Source organism: Amphiura filiformis, chromosome 7, assembly GCF_039555335.1.
Source record: "Amphiura filiformis chromosome 7, Afil_fr2py, whole genome shotgun sequence".
Taxonomy (NCBI): Eukaryota; Metazoa; Echinodermata; class Ophiuroidea; order Amphilepidida; family Amphiuridae; genus Amphiura; species Amphiura filiformis.
This window is the reverse complement of record NC_092634.1, coordinates 62054137-62076727: the sequence shown is the minus strand read 5'-3', so window position 1 is coordinate 62076727 and position 22591 is coordinate 62054137. Positions and strand designations below refer to the sequence as shown.

The following is a 22591-nucleotide window of genomic DNA, read 5'->3' as shown; positions in this document are numbered from 1 at the left end:
CAGTCCATTAACCACAAGTACGCGCTAGATGTTTGATGAGAGATTAACTTTCGCGTCAACACAAAAGCGCCGCAAATACCACAGACAGTTGTTTACGGTGTAGTTAATGGTAATGGCGCGTGCCCAGACGATTTAAACCATAGTGAGGTATGGGCGACCAATCACAAGGCAGATCCATTTAAAGATGCATTACATCATTGCCAATACTCTCCATAGAGTCCCGTGTTAAAAATCTTAACCGCAAGGCAATGTCAGTAGTCCACTTGGGAAGCTAACAAACAGAGGGAGTAGGGTGACTGATCAGATGTGAAAATCTATCAATTGTGCACACATTAAGGGATCTAAAATGAGCGTTTATTGCGTTTCGACAGTATTTTTTGTAGGACATGAGAGCACCTCAGACCTATCGAATTGCATTCTGAATACAAAGCATGTCTTTCTGATATCAAATAATTTTAATTTTTGAAAATCACAATATAATACAAATTTTATGACAAATTATAAAAATTTGATATTTTTCAAATTTTGATATATAACAGTCCTCGAAGTAAATTATATAAATCTAATGATATATTCTTAAAGTGTATGTAGCAGGAGGAAAAGCCGACGGTCAATTGAAAATTTTGACCTTTCATATTGAAGATATGGCTTTTTTTCCCAAAAAGACCTATTTTTTTTTGGTGTTTTGGGGAAAAAATCCATATCTTCAATAGGAAAGGTCAACATTTTCAATTGATCATCGGCTTTTCATCCCACCTACATACACTTTAAGTATAAATCATCAGATTTATAAAGTTTACTTCAAGTACTGTTAAATATCAAAATATCAATTTTAATGATTTGCCATAAAATGTGTATTAAATTGCGAATTTCAAAAATCTAAATTATTTGATATCAGAATGACATTCTTCGTATTCAGAATGCAATTCGATATGTCTGATGTGCTCCGATGTCCCAAAATAAATACTGTCCAAACGTTCATACCCCAGCCCTTAATTAAATCAGAGTTTTAAGCTTAAATACAATATCCAGAGTATGCACAATGGGCAAGTGGACTACGGGGTAGTCTAGTATGACTCCAACAGTGAGTAATAACGGTAATCTTGGACCCAAGATAGGGGTGGGGGGTCGCAAAACATTTTTGCCCGCGATGGGGGGGGCCATAAAAAATTGACTCTGGTCACCGACATATTTGAGACCACCGCCCCCCCCCCTACCAAAGAAAATGCCAGCCCCCTAAGAATTTCTATTAAAGATAACCCTTTTTAAAAGGCTGTTTGACCTACCCTTGAGTACTTGAGTACATTGTAGCCCAAATTACCTAGAAAATCCAGTTATCTAAAAACTCCGCTCCATTTCTAGCCCCTTTTCAGGTTCGTATCAGAGGCCGGGGATATGTCATGTCACATGTAGATTGTCTTATTTCTTTTTCTTTTAAAGGAAGTGTCCGGCAATCACAACATTATGACTTATATGTTTAGAAAAATAATTATCAAGCACGAATCACATGGTTTTAATTAAAACAAACTCATATTAACCATAAAAACGAATAAAAAACACCCGTCTCTCAACACGCGATATTCAAAATTCCCGCGCCGAAATTATCTAGGGCAATAGATAGCGACATTACTCCCTTTACAATGACACCACATTTGAAACAATCACTTTTTCACGCCTGAATACACGTCTTGTGAATGTAGTTGGGTCTCAAACAGAATGTGCCAAATTGACCATTATTCTGGGCACCACTTGAAGCTGCAATTCCATATCTTCACAATAAGGAACCTAATGGAATCCTCCCAGATGACAAGGTCACCCCCACAGAGCCAGGGTAGTCAACGACTACCAACATAATATGGAAGTAGAGAGAATGGAATGGGTTGCCATCAGCCCAGACCTCAACCCAATTGAATACCTGTGGGACCAGCTGGGTCGTGTTGTGCATATGCCAGAGTATAGTAGCCAATGCAACCAACCACATCGAATGACCTGTGACAAATCCTGGTTGAAGAATGGAAGACCATCCCTCAGCAATGTGTGACCAGGCTGGTAGGCAACACCAGAAGGAGGTGATGGCTGTTCTGGCTGGGTATGATTTTTCCAACCGCTATTGAGGTTATTGACTAGTGAGCACAGAATAATGGTCAATTTGGCACATTCTGTTTGAGACCCCACTACATTCACAAGATGTGTACTCAACCGTGAAAAACGCGATTGTTTCAAATGTGGTGTCATTGTAAAGGGGAGTAATGTCGCTATCCATTGATATGCAATATGATATGAACATGTCACAAATAATCTGAGATATAGATGCTTGAAACACTTTCCAAACTTTTGTTGAGGAGTTTAGTTCTAAATTCCAGTACGATTAATCACACATTTGCCGGTCACCTTCCGTTTCTTTAATACTACATAGCAGTGTAACTTACCATGATTTGAGCAAAGGACTCCTACGTCATCCGAGTGACTGCAGCCTGATACGGGATACTCAATGTGTTGACAGAAGTCGATTCTCTCTTCGTCTCCATTGCATTGTAAATCGGAATAGATAATACTTCCACTGCCGCCAGGAAACACGTTTTTCACTGCACGTGCGTATGTATGTGGCAATCCCAAATGGCGGCAGACTACCTTGGCATCATCATACCAGAAATGTCCATTGTGGCAGATGGTTCCCCAAGAACCAAATAGATTGATTTCAACACGTCCTGAATAAGTACTGGTTCCACCGACTAGCCGTAATTCTGGTATTGGATCGCTGTCTGAAGGAAAAGAAATTTGTAGTCACATTTAGGGACCGTTCACAAACACTTGTTAGGGGGGTCTGATGCAAAAAAATTCCATCACGAATTTTTTTCGCCCACCCTTTCGAGATCTCAAAATTTCAGGCCCCTTTTTGCTTCAGCCCCCCACCTAACAAGTGTTTGTGAACGGTCCCTTACCATGTGTAGGCTACCTTACTTGCACTATCACAAATCCTATCTTTCTGCCAAATATCCCATTATTAAGGATACGATACATGATTTACCGACAAGTGACTCATTTCGGAATGCGATCATGAATTTTGAAGAAAAAAAAGTTTCCACAGGCTTCGTTGGGACTCGAACCAGCGATTCTCAACTTCCTTCGATTACGCGTCTAGCGCTTTACCACTCGGCCACCGTGGCAGTTGAGCGGAGGAGTGTAATGATAAAAGATAAATCTCATAATGCCATCTTTAGCCTTTTGTTTACTAAAAAAGACGCGTTTTGTAAAGATAGATTAGACGTTTTATGCATAAATAGCACGAACGTTTGGGAAAGTTTTCAAACAAATAATAAAGACACTGATGTGATGATGAAATTGCGTAAGTCGGGAATTATCTGCGTCGCAATGTTTTGTTTTGGTTTTAGGAATTTGACCTTAAAATTTACGACTTCATGACATTATCATTCGAAATAACAAAAGATATTTCAACACTATATGTCCTCATTCTTTCTCTAGAATGTTTTGTACATGTATATGAAATAGCTTCAACAATGGTTCGCTGCATAATGGTAAAAATAGCCTTGACCTAAAAAAAGGGCGAGAGGTACCATATTTACGGATTCAGGCTAAATTTCAAATTGATATAAAACGTTTGTTTTTTGATCGATTACAAACATTAATTTTTGTCGTATAAAGAAATTGTATCTGGCGTGAATTACACTACAGTTTTTATTCCTGGGGCTCTGACTTCTTCAAATAACTTTTTAAATGATAGAGTGAATCCCCTGGCCCTCTATAATTACGCACAAAAGATCGACCCCCCTTAAAGTATGGCCTACCCACTAATACCAAGACGCGTCTTAAAACGAAATATTGCGCATTACTTCACGCTCTACATTTATAAGTGTAAGCAGATTTAGAATTCATATCTTTTGTAACCTCATAAATAATTCATATTTAAAATTTAAAGATCTATTCAATTTAGATCTTGCATGGGCTATTTCGTTTAAAAATTATACACAATATGTATTTTCGCTGAATTTTTCCGGAAAAAAATTCAAAAAAGTTCGTTGAAAAAAATCTGCATTTTTTTTTACAAATGCGCGCGCGGGCTTGGAGACAAACCTTTTATTTTTTTTTCTTTGGCCTTAAAAATTAATGAATGATCATATCAAACAACCGTGTTTACTCATCAGTGCATGGGCGATTTTTTTATCTCACTTAGTGTGGCCGAAGGTTTTATTTTAACGACCCTCCCTGGAAATCAAACGGTGCGCCGCTTTGCATTATGATACCACTCACCTTCTATGCAATGCACCCCGACATCTTCGCTGTGTGTGCACTGTGTCGTCTTGGTGGAATCTCCTGCTGATGAACTAAGTATTGAATCATCCCCATCATAGTTACAATCGTCGACTGTATTGCCAGAAGCAGGACAGTTCGTTATATTTGCAATCAGTCCTGTACCATCTGACCATGGACCATCATATACAGGTGTAGCATGGTCGGTAGAATGGCCAAGTTGTCGACAGATCACTTCAGCCTCATCGTGTCCAAATCCGTTGTCGCATACCGTCGCCCATTGACTCTGAACATAAAACTCCAGTCTACCAACACGATCGTTATCTCCATCTTCAAGTCGCACATCACCCGGCTCTGGGATTGACCTGAGGCTCCTGTTGAAGCAGAAACATAAAGCAAATAAATAGGCCTATATTGAAAGCAAATGAATACACAACATGAATTCAACACAACATTGAATCACATTAATGTTAACTGTATTTAGTCATTCAAGTTAAATGAATTTATTTAATATGGGAACCCAGAACACACAAAATCCAAAACATTGTAACATAAATATTATTGAATGTTGACAATTATATTTAGCTAAAATGTTCACCATAATTTATCCATAATTTTTGTCAAATGGGTCTAAAAGAAGAGGTCCAGAGTGTGTTTTTGTCGATTTCGTCCTGACAAGTTGCCTCATTTAATAATATCAGGCCCTTGACGGCTGAAGCATTGACATTTATGGAGGACAAACATATATATTTTGTGCCGGTGTCATGGAATTGTTTTGCCAGACTTTGTTAGCCCAAAATGTAGTTCAATTCCGTATTTGATTATGGATGGCGGAAACCTTCAAAATACGCCTAAGAATACGCCTAAGAATACACCTAACCTTAGACGTCTAAGATGCAATCTTAGACGTCTAAGATGCATTCTTAGGCGTCTAAGATGCAATCTTAGGCGTCTAAGAAATTCGCGGTAGACTTAAATCAACGAATCACAGGACTAGAAATCCCAAACAACCAATCATCTTAGGCGTATTCAATTATTGACCAATGAAATCTTAGACGCCTAAGATTTTACACGCCTAAGAATTCTTACACGTCTAAGATTGACCATTTGACCGTGACTAGTGATGGAAGGTATCGCAAATTCGATCAAAACGTACAACGGACGCTGTGAGAATATTTCGAACAATGGCTGGGTGGTGTGTTTTAATAAACTCCTTTTCTCTCCATAGCCACCCGCGCCCTGAATCCCAAAGAGAAAGGGGTGATGGGGTGGGAGGGGGATAGGGTACATGTTCTCCCACCTTTCGGCACAATGGCCCATTGTTTTGTTCTTTTCAGCCACTTTTTGACAATTCAGGCGGAACAATGTATTTTTACATAATAGGTTTTTTTTCATTTGAACATAATCTAGCAGTTGATGTTGTTGTTGCAAACTGATAAAACTTTAATTTGTTTTAAATATTTTGTTTTTCTGATGTAAGATTTGTTGTTGGTGTTGGTGTTGGTGTTGGCGTTGTTGTTGTTGTTGTTGTTGATGACGATGGATAATACAAATGATGTCAGATGATTATTAGAGTCGTGGTGGTGATGATGATGGCAGTGATGAGGGATTAAATTTAGTATGAAATTTTCACCCCCCCCCGCACCCACCCAGTCAATGTTGTTTTGATACTGAGATAGGAACGGACTAGTATTGGCTCCAACATTGATTGGGGAGAGGCCCGGAGGGGGTTGCAAGCAATATGAAACATTAATGTTTGCCACTCGTGTTACTTGTAATGCCACAAAGAGCACGTGTCTATGGTGTCACCCTGCTCACTTTTCATGTATGTTTTTTCTTAACACGTATGCTATGAATGAGCCAAAATACACAGTTTAGAGACCTCGATACATCCATTCAACAAGAAAGTTAACCTGACGGTGTAGGTTATGATGCGTTTATATCCAATACGTTCAGAGGTCAAGTTATTACTGCACACACATTATAAGGTCAACCAACTATGTCTTTATAATTCGAACAGCGTGTGACATATTTTCGCCAAGGCCAAATCGTCTTTTATAATTGAAGAGATCAGATATGCTTAAGGGTTCAGCCTATAGGAATAAAGACCAATCGAACATATTCTTGTTTATGCCATAATATTGTAGTCTTTCAACCCTTTCATTACTTCAGCTGTGTAAAGCCGCTAAAAAGTGGTTCTTTTAATTTTTGAAAATCTGGATTTTTCGTACTGATCATACTATAATGATCACCAGACAATAATGTTCTAATCACACTATAGACTGCTAGGCAATTTCGGTCATATGCCCACGGATATGTTATGTTCAGTACGGTGTACCATGAGGAACATGCTAACTTAAAATAATTTTTGCAAACTTTGATAATTTTTTACAAACTCAAATGATTTTTTACAAACTCGAATAATTATTACAAACTTTAATTTTTGTTGTTGCAAACTTTAATATAATTTATTGTGCATGTAGAGGCCCATTTATTGTCGGATTTCTGTATTTAGATCACGCAGGGGACGCACCATTAGATTCTCAGGGGTGCATGGGAGTTTGGGTCAGGCAGAATTTTTTTGTATTTTTTATCGCCTCCAAAGGGAGGATTTATTTTCACCGCCTTTTTTTTATTTATTTATTTATTTTTCAATTATAATGTATACCTTTATACAAAGTTGGGTGGGAGAAATTTGTTTTACTCACCAGTGAGGCAACAAAAATTTCCATCTCACTAGTGGGCGAAGTTGTTTTTTCGTCTCACTAGTGGCCGAAGTTTTTTTTCAAAAAACTCCCATGCCCCTTGGAAATTAAATGGTGCGCCTCTTAACGCGGCTGTGTACTCTAGACATTGTTTCTTTCGCAAAATTGAGGTGTTTTTTTTATGTTTGCACTTTGTTATGTTTTTTATAAATAAAAGGAATGAAAATCCAGATTTGTAAACTCCAACTGCAATATTTTAAGGATTTTATTTCACTATTCCACTCGTGTTTGAAATTGAAAAGGAAAGAAAATCTTTGTTGAACCAGCAGGGTACACGCGCCCAACAACGCATCGCGTTGCGTATCGCGCAATTTGTTAACGCACAAATACGCTACGCATACGCGACGCTTATCTACATGCGCGGCGCATCTGATGGAAACACCACGGAAGCACTGATTTCACAAAAACCTAGTGGTCAAATGGCTCCGTTTTAGCTGATAAAATGTGGGTTTTTCAAGTTCTTTCCCCGATTTAAATATCAAGTTATGAATGGATTTCGCTCAAACTTCTCAAGGGGCTGTGGATTTACCCGATGTTCACGTAATATAAGTTTCAAAAACGAAAACTGTCGCATTCTCCTGTGAGATTCGATGAAAGTGCAAAATGTGACCACTTTAAACTTCAACGGCCATTATTTCAATGTTAACAAATTGCGCGATACGCAACGCGATGAGTTGTTGCGCGCGTGTACCTTGCTGGTACAACAAAGATTTTCTTTCCTTTTCAATTTCAAACACGAGTGGAATAGTGAAATAAAATCCTTAAAATATTGCAGTTGGAGTTTACAAATCTGGATTTTCATTCCTTTTATTTATAAAAAACATAACAAAGTGCAAACATAAAAAAAACACTTGTATTTATAAAAAACATAACAAGGTACAAACATATCATAAAAACTCAATTTTGAGAAAGAAACAATGGCTAGAGTACACAGCCGCGTTAATACACATTAATGTTTTTAAGCAAATAAAATTCCAAAATATGGTATGTTTTCTGCCTTTGCTTGCCACGTGGTAAGCCTATGTTGAGGTTGCGATTATATGTAAAAAAAAATTCAAGATGGATACCAACAAGTCGTGTGGCCGAGCGGTCTAAGACCCTTCTTTAAAAAAAAAAAAAAAAAATCATATCGCATCGCGCATAGACTCAATCTCGATAGCATGAGTCTCGCTGGGAGTCTTGCTCTCTCGTGAAAGTCGAAAGTTTGCAAAAAATATTTCAAGTTTGGTAAAAAAAATATTTGAGTTTGTAGAAAATCATTTCAGTTTGCAAAAAAATATTTGAGTTTGTGAAAAATTATTTTAAGTTTGCATGTCCCTCATGGTACACCGTAGTTCAGGGACTGTGCTTCAAAAAACCCGCCAGATCTCAAACAGGCCATTGACCTGTGTAGTGGTCATACGTTGCTCGCTCAACCATAACATCATGACTGTCCCTAATAGCTACTCATTAATAATGCGTTGCGTCAGGTCATGGACTCTATTCAATAATTTTAATCCTTTCTTTAAGGTCAATAGATGAAAGGGAGACCTTGAAAAACAGATGCCTGTTTCTAGATATTATTTTATCATCCAAGCTGGTGATCTAAGATACTTCTAGGAGGCGACACTTATTAATTCATACCGCTCACATCTTTCTTCATCCAATGGACTTTGGGGAACTGCTGAGATAATAAGTGGATGTTACAATCTAATCGGCTACAATCGGCATAGTTGATGATATCTGATTCTGATAATTCACTAGTAGCAGCGAAATTACAGCGCTTTGTATCCTCTGGTGCACTATATAAATCTTATATGGATTCATGTTATTTATTTATTTTATAAATATTTCTTGTAAACACAATCTAATGTGGTGCTCACTACATGTAGAAGGCCTGGTCTGCAAATGTTCAGTGCATAAATCTAGTAAAGATAAAGCTTCATATGTTTAGTGTAATCAAATGAAATACCAAAGCTGGATATTATACAATCGTGATGCATTCCTTCTTGTTATGGACGACAAGTATTAACTTTGATATTATTATGGCAATATCCATTCCCTTCTCAATTGATTATGCTTTCTTTTCGAAAAATAAACCATGAGGCCTAGAGGCCATGATATAAACCTATATTCGGTATGCGGAAACCTTCCACGGTTAGGGCGGCGCTTGCACTCGCATATTCGCTAAACTGCCGCCTCCTTCATTTGCCAACCTTTATCGAGGGGCGTGTTTGAGGTTTTATAGTCATACATGTAGGCCTACCATTTTTCACCCTGATGTGGCAGTCAACGTCAACGCGTTGAAGCAGCTGTTTCGCTCGCGCATCTATGTGGCGTATTAAGCGTGTGCATGGGTACACCAGCGCTTTGGCCGAACGCTAGTAATTATTTGGCTGTGCCCAATTAAATGCTCACTGTACTGACATCACTACCACATCAGGATGAAAAATCGCATATCGCAAACCAGCCAAATTTGTCATAGGTTTGAATTGTAATAGGAAAATCGTGAATATATGGTCTCAAACTCTGAAACATCTGAGCAGAAACGTGTCCTTTTTACTAGTTTAAAGTGAGTCTGTAGCTGTCGCCATCTTTGGAATATAATACAACATTCTCTGGCCAAACATCGGGTTAAATGTAAGTAAATAGTTCAAATCGTCTAAATTCAATAATATCAAACAGTCACGGACATTAAGTCAAGGCTACATGAGAAGTTTGGGGTAGGTCACGCATTTCCTTGGTATAAAAAACAGCCAAAAGGATGTCTAAAATTCCCTCTTTTTATCACAACGCGATTTATTACGAAACAGCATTTTCATAGGGCATACGCTGGTTCTTTCAATTCTAGTTTAAAATCTGTTCGTCACATGCAGTCTGATTTGGTATCTATGTTTTCATCAAAGTCTTGGGAACTAATGTGGACAGTAGTTTCGTTTAAAAACGGATACTGTTTAAAATATCAGTATTTACGCGAGCGACATTTTGAGTGTGTAAATTGCATTGAAAATTGTCGGCTAAAGAATGCATAAATTAAAATCGCGAACAGTAATAGCAACAATAACTATCTACATTCCAAGCGTAAACGCTTTTCATAAGCATACCACCTATTTTTGGGCAATCGCTGCAACCGAAATATAAAATTCCAGGCCATCTGTAAAAAAGAGCGTGAGCATATTTTACTATGAACTTGGGACATCAAAACACATGTTTTAATTGGTGTCAGACCTATTTTAATGATACGATAATTATGCCCCCAATAATGGCTTTCATTTGAACTATTATTTGTTAAACTGCTATTTTTACTTTTTGAGAAATTAATGAATTTATCGAAAAACTCGACGGAGAGTGTCACATTAACAGCTACAGGCCTTAATTTCAGTCTGCAAAGTGCAAGAAGACAAGCGGTCAAATTTTCTATGTTAAAAATAGAATCATGGAGGTATATAAATATATGCTAGGCATGTTTGTTCCTCTTTGTTGTTTGTGTATTAATTTTCATCATCATCATCATCATCATCATCGTCGCCGTCGCCGTCATCATGCTCATCAACATTAATACCTGACTACTACTAGCCACACCAAAACAGCACACCAAACCAACGAAAATAAAATCAAACCAATTAATCAATTTTGCTGCAAGTCCTCAGAGAAAATCACATTGGTGATACCGTCCATCACTAAAATATCAATCTTAGACGTGTAAGAATTCTTAGGCGTGTAAAATCTTAGGCGTCTAAGATTTCATTGGTCAATAATTGAATACGCCTAAGATGATTGGTTGTTTGGGATTTCTGGTCCTGTGATTCGTTGATTTAAGTCTACCGCGAATTTCTTAGACGCCTAAGATTGCATCTTAGACGCCTAAGAATGCATCTTAGACGTCTAAGATTGCATCTTAGACGTCTAAGGTTAGGCGTATTCTTAGGCGTATTCTTAGGCGTATTTAGAAGGTTTCCGCCATCCATATTTGATGGGCCAGAGCGCCCAAAGCGAATTTTTTTTCTCTAATTCCCCAAAAACGGTGTTTTCGGGCTAAAAGGAAGATGCCCAGGGCAGTATTTTTAGGAGAGACATTCCCCAAGAAAAAATAGGGCCACGTGTCTCTTGCAAGCCCTTGCCTCTGATATACGCATTTGCGCTCTCGTCCTGAGGGGCTGTGCAATAATGATGAGCCAGGAGGGGGGTAAATTTCCAAATGGCGTGCCAGAAATCGCTTGCCCCCTCTCGGCCCTCCAGAAATTGCTTGCCCTCCCCTCTAAAAAAAAAAAAAAAAATCTTTGACCCCCCCCCTTTATACATGCCATTTTTTTGAGATCCCAATTTCTTGTTTAGATATATGTTGCGAGCGCAGCGAGCAGGAACATTTGCATTAAGCCTTTCCGTACTGTTTTCCCAAGCCTTTGTAGAGCGTGTTATTTAAAATTGAAATTTGCACCCCTACAAGTATAGCGCGATTTGCTATAGTAGTTGTCTTTCCCCCAACCCTAAACAATAGATGCAATTATTACCCCTAAACATGCAAACACAGAAACAGATGCCTTTAACCCTAAATAAGACGCTGCTGCCTGGTCTCCTGGATCGGTGTCACGTTGGGCGTAAAACCGGGGTGTAAAACCCCTGAAATAGTTTGAGCCCGCAACATGTATATAGACCATTTAATGTTTGCAAAGATTTTTTGGCGGGTCAAAGGGGGGGGGGGGCGATATTTCGCGGGCCGAGAGGGGGAGCGATTTTTGGCGAGTTGCTTGAAATTTTACCCCGGGGTCATAATTATTGCACAGCCCCTTAGATTTAGATGACGATATTTAAATAAAACAAAGTAGCATGGAAACTTTATGAAATGTCGGCGATATATCTGATAGTTAGACAAACAATACACATATCGTCTAGTTAGGGGTTGTGCAATAATTATGAGCCCTGGGAGGGTAAAATTGGTGGGGGGAGACATTTTGGTGAGCCGAGGGGGGGGCAAGCAATTTTGGCAATCCGAGAGAGGGGGGGGGCAAGCGATTTTGGCACACATTCTTGGGGCACCTTTTAAATAAAACGCTCTAAAAAGGCTTAGGAAAACCGTTACGGAATCGCTTAAGGGGGTATTGCACCCCTGCCCAATTTGTGCTTATTTTTGCATTTTTCTCAAAAATTATACAGCTTTGATGACAAGTAAGATATGTATATTATAGGGGCAAGGACTACCACTACTGCACTGAAAATTCAAGGCAAGTAGTTATTGATTTATTGATCAAATATTGGTTTTCCCTCATTTTTGACTGTAACTCCACAACTGTTGTCTGATGAAATAATTTTTTTTGTGCAGTAGTTATAGTCCTTGCTCTATAATATACATATCTTACTTGTTATCAATGCTCTATCATTATTGAGAAAAATGCAAAAATAGGCCCAAAATTGGGCAGGGGTGTAGTACCCCCTTAAATATGTTAATTTTCCTGCTCGCTACGCTCGCAACATGTATAGATCATTTAATGTTTGCAAATTGGGATCCCAAAAATTTGGCCTGTGCAAGGGGGGGAAGTTTTTTGGCGGGCAGAGAGGGGGAGCGGTGTTTGGCGGGCCGGGGGGCAAGCGATTTTTGGCAAGATTGCATAGCCCTTAGATTTAGATGACGATATTTATGACAATATCGGCGATAGCTAGACAAAATTTATAAATATCGGCGATATATATCTGATAGTTGACAAATTTGATATATCGTCTAGCTAGATCTTGATAACGATAGTTAGACAAAGTTGATATATATCATCTAGTTAGATTTAGATGACGATATTTACATAAGATAAAGGGGCAAGGAAATTTTATGAAATATCGGCGATATATCTGATAGTTAGGCAAATGATACATATCGTCTAGTTAGATTTAGATGGCGATATTTAGATAAGACAAAGTAGCATGGAAATTTTATGAAATATTGGCGATAAATCTTATTTGTTTTTAATATCTTGCAGTGCTAGTTACTAGTGCTACTTGTTTTTACCTTGTAAAAGGGATGTTTTATGCTCCCGAAACGTCGGTTGTTTTGTCTTTTTAACCATAAACTTTGGATGTTGTTGTACATATTAAACAGTTTTTAAGATATATCTGATAGTTAGACAAAACGATGATGATATTTAGATAAGACAAAGTAGCATGTACATTTTATGAAATATCGACGATATATCTGATAGTTAGACAAACGATACATATCGTCTAGTTAGATTTAGATGACGATATTTAGATACTAGCATCGACATTTAATAAAATATCGGCGACATATCTGATAGACAAATGATATAGGTATATATTGAGAACGATAGTTAGACAAATTTGATACATATCATTTAGCTAGATTTAGATGGCGATATTTAGATAAGACAAAGGAAATTTGTATCTAATCTGTTTATCTGTGATATATATCCGATAGTTAGACAAATGATACATATCGTCTAGCTAGATTTTGAGAACGATAGTTAGACAAATTTGATACATATCAGTTAGTTAGATTTATATAGATGGCGATATTTAGATAAGATATTATAAAATACCGGCGATATCTGATAGTCAGACAAATTTAATGCATATCATATATAGCTAGATCTAGAAAATGATAGTTTAATTGATATTATATCATGTAGCTACAATCTACGAAAAAAGTCCTTGGAACGCTTGGTACACTCTGTCGAAATTCCGTGCAGATCGAATTTCATATGTTCATGGAAGTGATGTATATTTTGCCTTGGAACAAGCATGACATCTACAACAATGATTTACCCTTCCCCTCTCCCCATCAATCAATGTTAGAACACATTGGGAAACCACTGAAGACTTTGGTATTTCTCAACATTGCACGGGGGAGAGGGGGTAACAGTTTTCCGTTATTTACACGCAAGCGTTCCAAGACTTTTTTCGTTGATTGTCTCTACCGGATGCAAAATATTTCATCTAAATTTCGTTTTTGTGTCATAACTCACAAACGGAATGTCGTATGAGCTTCATATTGCACGCGATTTGAGAGTGGATTATATGCTTTGGAATCATAACAAAATTGTTGATAAAGAAATTGGATTATTTAGGGAGTGGTCACTGAAACCATCCCCTATGCTAAACAACACACGTTTCGTAAAATGGCTCTAAACGGCTCTAAACTGCTCTAAAATGTCATTTTTGTCCCATAAACTTAAAAACAAAATGTTGTATGAGCTTCATATTGCACACGATTTGGGAGTATATAATATAGGCCTACCATTGAATCATAATAAAATTGTTGATAAAGATGTTGGATTATTTTGGGAATGGTCACTGAAAACACCTATGCTAAATTACACACATTTCGTAATTATAACTAAAATCTCGTTTTTGTCTCATAATTCAAAAACACTACAAATATAGTTTTAAAAAATATTGCAATGTTTTTTAGCATGTTTTCCAAAATGTTTTTGAATTTTATTAAAACGTTCTGTACCCTTTATAATATAACCCAACATGTAAATGTTTTCTGTAAAACTTTGCGTTTGCTGAGTATAGGCTTATCCGAACGAATCAGAAAGATTATGATGTAACAATTTGAAAAATCTCATTTCTGAATATTATTTATAAAAAAAAAAAGAAAACAACAATTGAATACACTTAAGGGTACTACACCCCTGGCCAATTTTGTGCCTATTTTTGCATTTTCTCAAAATTATAGCGCATTGGGGACAAGTAAGATATGTATATTATAGGGGCAAGGACTACAACTACTGCACTGGAAATTTTATTTCAGCACAGACAACAGTTGTGGAGTTCCAGTCAAAAATGAGGGAAAACCAATATTTGATCAATAAATCAATAACTACTTGTTTTGAGTTGCTGAATTTTCAGTACAGTAGTTGAAGTCTTTGCCCCTATAATATACATATCTTACTTGTCACCAATGTGCTATAATTTTTGAGAAAAATGCAAAAATAGGCCCAAAATTGGCCAGGGGTGTAGTACAATTGAACAATGTTTAAGACTACCGCTTTTCATTTGAAATAATGCACTTATTGTTCATCTCCTCTATGGAGATATTTTCCATGGCGGCCATCTATGATCATGCTTGAGGTTTCACCAAACAAACCATGGGTTTTGAGGTCTTATATTTTTTGTTGTATGTCAACAAAATCGATTAAATTTTCAGGATGATCTTATTTTCATGTTGTTATAAGCAAATATAATGTTCCAGATAAGCTAGTTAATAAATACATTAAGAAAAAGTACACTTTCTGTTCCTTTTTGGACAGAAAAGTTGCACTTTCTGTTAGTATTCCTTTTTGGACTTTAACTTTTTAACATGTTCTAGCAGCCCTATAATATATAAAACCGTGACACTCGAAAGGCCATATCTCTGGAATGAAACGTCCGATTAAGATTATTTAAACGCCAAAATGTTTCTTTCATCAATTCCCAGCCAATAAGTTAGGTCTGAATCAATTTAAAAGTACTTCAATTTTTAGTGGACATGCCTACTATTAGTATTAGGTTAATCGTGTTCCCGATAAAATTCGTAGAAGTAACTGTACGCCCGTCCTTAATTTGGACAAAATCGTCATCATTTCTACATTACAGTCTCCCAACATTGAAAAATGGGGTGGAGTGGGGAAGGGGAGAGTGTAATCTGAATGTGCAACTATTATACAAAATAATACGGAACTAACACATATTTAGCATCGATTGCGTGCTTTTAACACCAGAACGTGCTGGTGTGGCAACGAATTTCCGCCAGAGTTGTAGTCGTTTATGTCGATATTTGACAATATATATCACATTCTATTTCCAATAATTGAAACTCCCGGCTCCGACCGGGAGTTCCAACAGGTGCTGTGTATGTGTTTGTATGTGTTTAATGTGCATTCACATACTGACATACACACTTAGCCGTCGGTTCGAAGAAATCGTTGAGGCTCCAAAAATGATTGCAAATTTTGTAATCATTTTTCACCACACAATATGATATGAAAACACAGGTGAGCAATGTATGAATCAGAGAAGATGTAATAAAGAGGAGGGTCAACAGAATTATATCCTTGAGATAATCCCGTAGGTAATCCTGTCGCATCTATTCATAGTCCTTTATTCTCAAGTAGTTAAACATCCACTTGAAATATCCTATGATGTTATGTGTGCGACCGCCCATGGTTGACCGATTTTCACTTCAGAATTGGAAATATTTCCAATGTTTCTATAGAGAATTTGTTGAAAAGTATGAAACGCGTGTGTTAAGGACCTGCTGCTTGGATGGAATACCACATGTGGATAATACAAGAAAGAAATCGAGTGCTGTAAAATTTCCCCCAAATCCGCCCTTTTTTGTAAATATATACATTTCTAAAGAAGACATTTTAGGATTTTTAGAGTGGTGACGATTGTTGATCATTTCTATTTTATTATTTTATGTATTTTCCTGTCATTTCCTGCAAACCTAATAAAGATATTCTGATAATTGAAAACATTCTTTATCATAAATAATAGAGGCTGAAAGTGGCAACAAGCAGCAAAAATTATAATTTGCCATGGAACTTCAGTCATATTTTATCCGAAATCTGACAAGATGACAGGGTCTGCATGCATGGTGTGCATGGCATGATGACATGCACACACTGACCTATCCCTAAAAGCAGTTAGCTGCAACTTGTGTATCACACCCATCCCGGGTTCAAACCCCATTGTGGTATTCTATTGTAAAGCAGCTAAATAGGGTGATTCATCATTTACTTTGAATGAGCGGTGTCACACATATTTTGTTTGAGGATAGCTTGTTCAACCTCCTCTTTATTACATCTTCTCTGGTATGAATATATGGAGAGGTCAAACAGGTTATTAATTATTGTCAATATTAATATTTTGCGATTTTTTAAATGAAAATAATTAACACTGAAGACACCCTATATGTACCTTCTACAACTTGAGAACAAGTCCTCAAACGTTCGAAATTTGTAGTTACTACAACTGATCACATGCAAATATCATATAGAATCTAGCAATGTTGACGATAGACGATATATATCTTCTAAATGTCATGCCGTTAGACTTGTCTATTAGATATACCGCCATTATTAGATTATAGATAGCAGCATCTAGATAAAGGTGATATTTTATATTAGAAACTGATGACATTTGGACGATATACCTTCTTTAAAAAAAAGCGCAGTGATTTATAGTGCGCTACGCGTACGCACACTAGGCACCGGGACTAGGTACAACGCCTAGACGTTGATCCACAAGCCTCAGCACACTTTACAAGTTGTGATCGCTGACCACTACGGCCCCACATCATTCCATAAACCATATAACAAATCAACTTCTGCTGCTACAAGAGCGCACACCCTAGACATTCCACACATAGCCATCGCAACCAGGATCAGCTCTAAATATCATGATCTAAACTTGTTTTAAAGTTTATCACAGAATCTAGAAAGCTGATATTTCGGCTATAATATCATGTTTGTATATATTTCTGGTAAAGCCAGAGGTTCACAAGATATTTTCAAGTGAGACTTCCTAGTTGTTTGACGCTCTGATAATATTTTCAAATAAAGCTTGATAGTTGTTTGACACCGTCATAATATAGTTTTAAGACGATAGTATCGACGATATTTGATATTTTGTGACAATATTTTTCAAAAAGACCAATTCTGCACCTTATGAATAAATAAGCAATTGTACATACCTGTAAAACACAGGATTGCCACAGTGGCTGCAACTAGTATACGTCCATCCATCTCGAATGTCAGCAGAACAATATTTCATAATTATGCAGGAGGAAGTCAAGCGAAGTTAACCAACGCCCTAGCAGGGATATAAAGGGATAGGCATCGTAGCTATTACGTAACACACCGAATGATGTAGTTTAACTCTAGACAATAGGCGCCATATTGCAGGAGGGTTAGAGTTCATAGAGGAAACGTTAAAGGTTAGTAGATTAGGTCACCCAGGCACATCACTAATGTGTTTCACGAGTTGTAATACCGACAGGTAAAAACATTGATTTTGTAAAATTCTCCCGATTTTTTAAAATTACTAAATAAGGTTAGTACTTCAAACCATTCTTTGATGAATCTATGCAATATGACGGTAATTTTTGAAACATCTAAGAATCAATCTTAAACATCTTCATGATATTCATTTTTTTGCGCATGGTCAAAGCATGCTCTTGCGCTATCCACGGACTATCCGGTGGAAACTTCAAAGCAACGATCATGCGTTAATATTTACAAAATGGCGAATGATGTAGTTAAAGTCGAACAATAGCGTGACCGGCGTGACGTAGTTTTTGGCATTGTTCCTATATGCACTTTCACCCTCCTGATATAAATGCCCTAGCTCTTTCGGTGTCATGGGTTGCCAGCAAATTTCAGCCCTTTTTGGCGGGTCATATCATCGAAAAGTCACCCAATTTTTCTCTTAACCGTTGGTTTATATGACACAGGGCAGGGTACTATCGGAAGTCGCGGGGCCAATGTTGAAAAGTCGTCCATTTTGTTTCTACGCCACAGGAAATATTCAAATATCGTGGGGGAAAACTTCAAAAGTCGCCCAATTGAGCAACCAAACTGCATTTTTGGCAACCAAAAAGATGGGATACTGTTGAAAAGAATATTATGCTCCACTGAACATCACAGACTGAAATTCATCATAGAATAAATAGCATTACAAATTGGGGCTTTGATGCCACACACCCATACCCTAAGAGTATAAAGGAGCGATTGTTATACTCCCGGGGGTACACAAGCCTGTAAAGTATTCTAGTGGGTGTCTTGAGATTGGTTATAAATATATATAACTAGAGATATAAAGAATAGAAGGAGGTAGCTCGATACTACTACAAAGAGCTATTAACGTGTTTATAGTGAGCCAGATTTTCCGTTATTATAGCGTATATTAGCGTATAAGTACTGCGAAATTGTATTGCAGTAAAATCTTTCCGTATACCCCGGGGGCACTTCCATGACAGATATGCATCATGTGCCTCGGGATAGACCCCCTTTTTCAAACCGGCTTGTATCCAATGACCCCCTTTTTTGTGTTATTGTCCTACCTATTACCCAGTGACCCCCTTTAAAAAAAATTCATGTACTCAATGGCCTCCTTTTTCTATTTCCTGCTATACCCAATGACCCCCCTTTTAATTCCCAAATTATATTTGTGTTCTCCTCCAGAAATAATGAGATTTTTCACATTTCCAAGGTGGCCAAGTTGTTTTTACGCAGTTTGGCACTTATTTATGTGTACTTAATGATACTCTTTTGGCAATCTTGTACTCAATGAGCGTGTTTATAGTGAGACAATCTTTCCGTTATTTAGCTAAACTACCGCGTAGTCTAGATTTGCAATGGTTAGTAAAACATAAACAAATATAGACTGCGTGGCAGTCCAGCTAAATACCGCATAATCTGGCTCACTATAAACACGCTCAATGACTCCCATTTTACTTTTTGTTACCCCAATGACCATCCTTTTTTCAAAGTTTCGTACCGAAGGACCACATTTTTATTCAGGTTGTTTACTGAATGACCCCACATTTTTGTAATGTACATTTGACCTGAATGCCCCCTACTTTTAACTTGGCCGAGGCACATCCCTGCCATTTCAGATAGGGAGTGCCTCCCCCGGGCCGTATACATCCACTATAAACACGCCCACATATTCAAAATGAAGTGCAGTTGGCCCCAATTATCCCGCTTTAGGATCTTTGCTTTATCACAATGGACAGTACAGAGGTCTAGTGATAAACAAACTCATCATACTGACAGGGCTACGACACTCAGCTCATTTGCATGGCAAAATTACCCGTCTCCTCCGCAGCCAATTTGGTTTCGCTCCATCGAAATCAAGCTGGTCACGGAGGAGACTACCCTCCTTTGTGTTTGTTCATTTGTGTATGGAGAGCCATTATTGGAGTCTATAATGACTTAGGCTACGCTCTCAGCTAGAGTCCGACGCTGCACTGTACTAGAAATACCTTTTCTGTGAAATCGCTATAGAGCCAACCGGGAACACGTAGGCCCTATTCGTTTTGAAAATATAGCATTAAAATTAGTATCACCCTTGTGGCCCCCGTGCAGTGGAAAACCTTAATTCTTTCATTAAGGGGGTACTACACCCCTGCCCAATTTTGTGCCTATTTTTGCATTTTTCTCAAAAATTATAGGGCATTGGTGACAAGTAAGATATGTATAATTTTGGGGCAAGGACTACAACTACTGCACTGGAAATTTTATTTCAGCACAGACAACAGTTGTAGAATTACAGTCAAAAATGAGGGAAAACCAATATTTGATCAATAAATCAATAACTACTTGCCTTGAGTTGCTGAATTTCCAGTGCAGTAGTTGTAGTCCTTGCCCCTATAATATACATATCTTACTTGTTTCCTATGCGCTATAATTTTTGAAAAAAATGCAAAAATAGGCACAAAATTGGCCAGGGGTGTAGTACCCCCTTAAAAAGAAATGAAAATTAAAAACAACACGGATCTACTTGTGCACCTATAAAATGGGCACAGCAATTTGTCTCAAATATGAGTGAATTTTAAGAAACATACGGGATATGATGAACATTGACCTGACGCCATGATAGCAGGATCTATTAGTCGTTTTATATACAATGTATATACTACCAATGTCATAATACCAATATTTGTCATAATATATAATGAGTAATATTTAGCAACGTAAACGTGCAGTTCATATGCACAAACGAATACTGATCTTTATGATATTCAGGTTTTTGTACATCACATATAACATGTCACATAGGAGGTCATACGTGTTGACCTTCATCTACTGTATTTGTTCATCTGTGTATGGAGAGGATTAACGCCATTAAAACTCCATAGGCGTAGTTCAGTGAACTCACCGGATTGCTATTCCAAGTACTTTGATAATACAGATAATATGTATTAATGGGTCGAGGCGATTGCATTGAAAAAACCTAATAAATTATTCATAGCAGTTACGTAATCAATCGATAGTGCGGACACTTTTCATTTGCAAACCACCAAAATTCGTGATCTTTTAGCGTTGGAAAAGAAACCACGTGAATAGAGTGCCCTCTCAAGAATAGGTTCTCTGTGATTTCAGTTTAATCTTCACTGCGCGGGTCATGATGCAGTCATGTCTACAGTAGAATTCACAACGACCTTTGCAGGACTTAACCCCCATTAAAAGCTATTAAACCAAGATAACACTCATTGAAAACAGCTTAACTGATTAAATCATATCTTTAAATATTGGCCGGTTATTTTTCACACAGTGATGTTAACTAGGCAAATGCATTATACTTCTAACATACACTATTTGTAAAGGTCGCGCGTCAATGGCGAGAGCACTGTGTATAGGAAAACGGACAGTAACTGCAGTATGTTTATGGCTGAAAAGGTCACGGTGAATTTGCTGTGGACAAAACTGCACTATGCTAGTCCCCTGTGCTGAAATCTGAAATGGCAGTTGGCATTAATAATTGTGTCTTTTTTGCTTTAACTTTTGTTCAAATATCTAGAATCAAAATGGGTTGGTTGGTCAGTGGTCATCCACTCAAATTTTGCTAAAAATCATTTCTAGCATACCTCTATGAGCATAATGAACATATGGGGAAAAAATGAATGCTCAACTCCAAGCGGTTTTGGAGATATGGCTTGTCAAAATTTGGTCCAGGCCCCCACTTTTTGCTCTCTCAAGTTGCGTTGTTGAATTAGTAGCGTTTTTTGAACACTCATATTTTGACTTTGCGAAAAAGATATTAAGCTGAGATAATAGCGCTATATAAAAAGACCTGATTTTCCCATATGGTGGTATATATGTTGGTATATCTGTCGGAAAACTGCGATTCAGTTGCGATCCTACTTATGTGAACTCCATTAATTGCAAGTCTTTGCTATGTGTTTTAAGCTGTATGGAATTAATATTTTGTTTAATTCCTAGTTAGCACGCTTACTTTTCAGAACGCCGCATTAAAAGCCAATAAGACATGTAACACTGATCTCTCACAAAGTTGTTTCTACATATTATAGGCCTACCACCATATTCCCGTGTTTACGTCCGACTGCTAACCACGTTTTGACCTCGTGTGTTCATGCGCTCATCATCGTAAACATCACTCAAATTGTCGCGTTTTCTGTTCAAATTAGTAGAGATCACATTCACAAGTTCTAGCAAAACACGATTTGCAACACTAAAATTGTTAATATTGTACCGATTTTGCACATTTTTTACCGGAAATCGCTTCACAGGCGGATTTAGTGGTATGAACCCTTGAAGAGGCTAAAACATCGTTTTTAGGCCTTGAAAATGATTTTGTTGTTATCTTTTTCACTACATTTTGAATTAATTGTAAGAAATTTTGGGTTAGTTTCTTTCATACTTTAGACAGGATGTGTCGATTTCAAGCACAAGCATGATAGCCGACAATTGCCATTTTTCGTCATTTTAATACACATGAATGCACAATGGTTGCTGATATGCTATTTTCATGAAGATATTAATTGATGTTAAGAGTAAACGTTCTTTGAACATCTTTTACAAGTGCATAACTTCAAAATTAAAACATTCTCAGTACCTGCAGAA

General features: G+C 37.4%; 2 protein-coding genes across 2 annotated transcripts in view; both read right to left on the bottom strand.

Moving 5' to 3' along the window:
- Positions 1 to 17081, bottom strand: part of LOC140156516 (scavenger receptor cysteine-rich domain-containing group B protein-like) — a 30865-nt gene extending 13784 nt beyond the window's left edge. The window contains exons 1-3 of the mRNA XM_072179457.1: positions 17076 to 17081; positions 4270 to 4678; positions 2430 to 2762 (exon numbers count right to left, since the gene is read on the bottom strand). Coding sequence (XP_072035558.1) covers positions 2430 to 2762; positions 4270 to 4678; positions 17076 to 17081 — 748 coding nt within the window. The remainder of the gene's footprint in view (positions 1 to 2429; positions 2763 to 4269; positions 4679 to 17075) is intronic.
- The window catches only part of LOC140157442 (uncharacterized), a 136668-nt gene extending 118451 nt beyond the window's left edge, over positions 1 to 18217 (bottom strand). Inside the window, exon 1 of the mRNA XM_072180644.1 lies at positions 17698 to 18217. Coding sequence (XP_072036745.1) covers positions 17698 to 17777 — 80 coding nt within the window. The 5' untranslated portion in view covers positions 17778 to 18217. The remainder of the gene's footprint in view (positions 1 to 17697) is intronic.
- Between the last annotated feature and the right edge of the window lie 4374 nt (positions 18218 to 22591).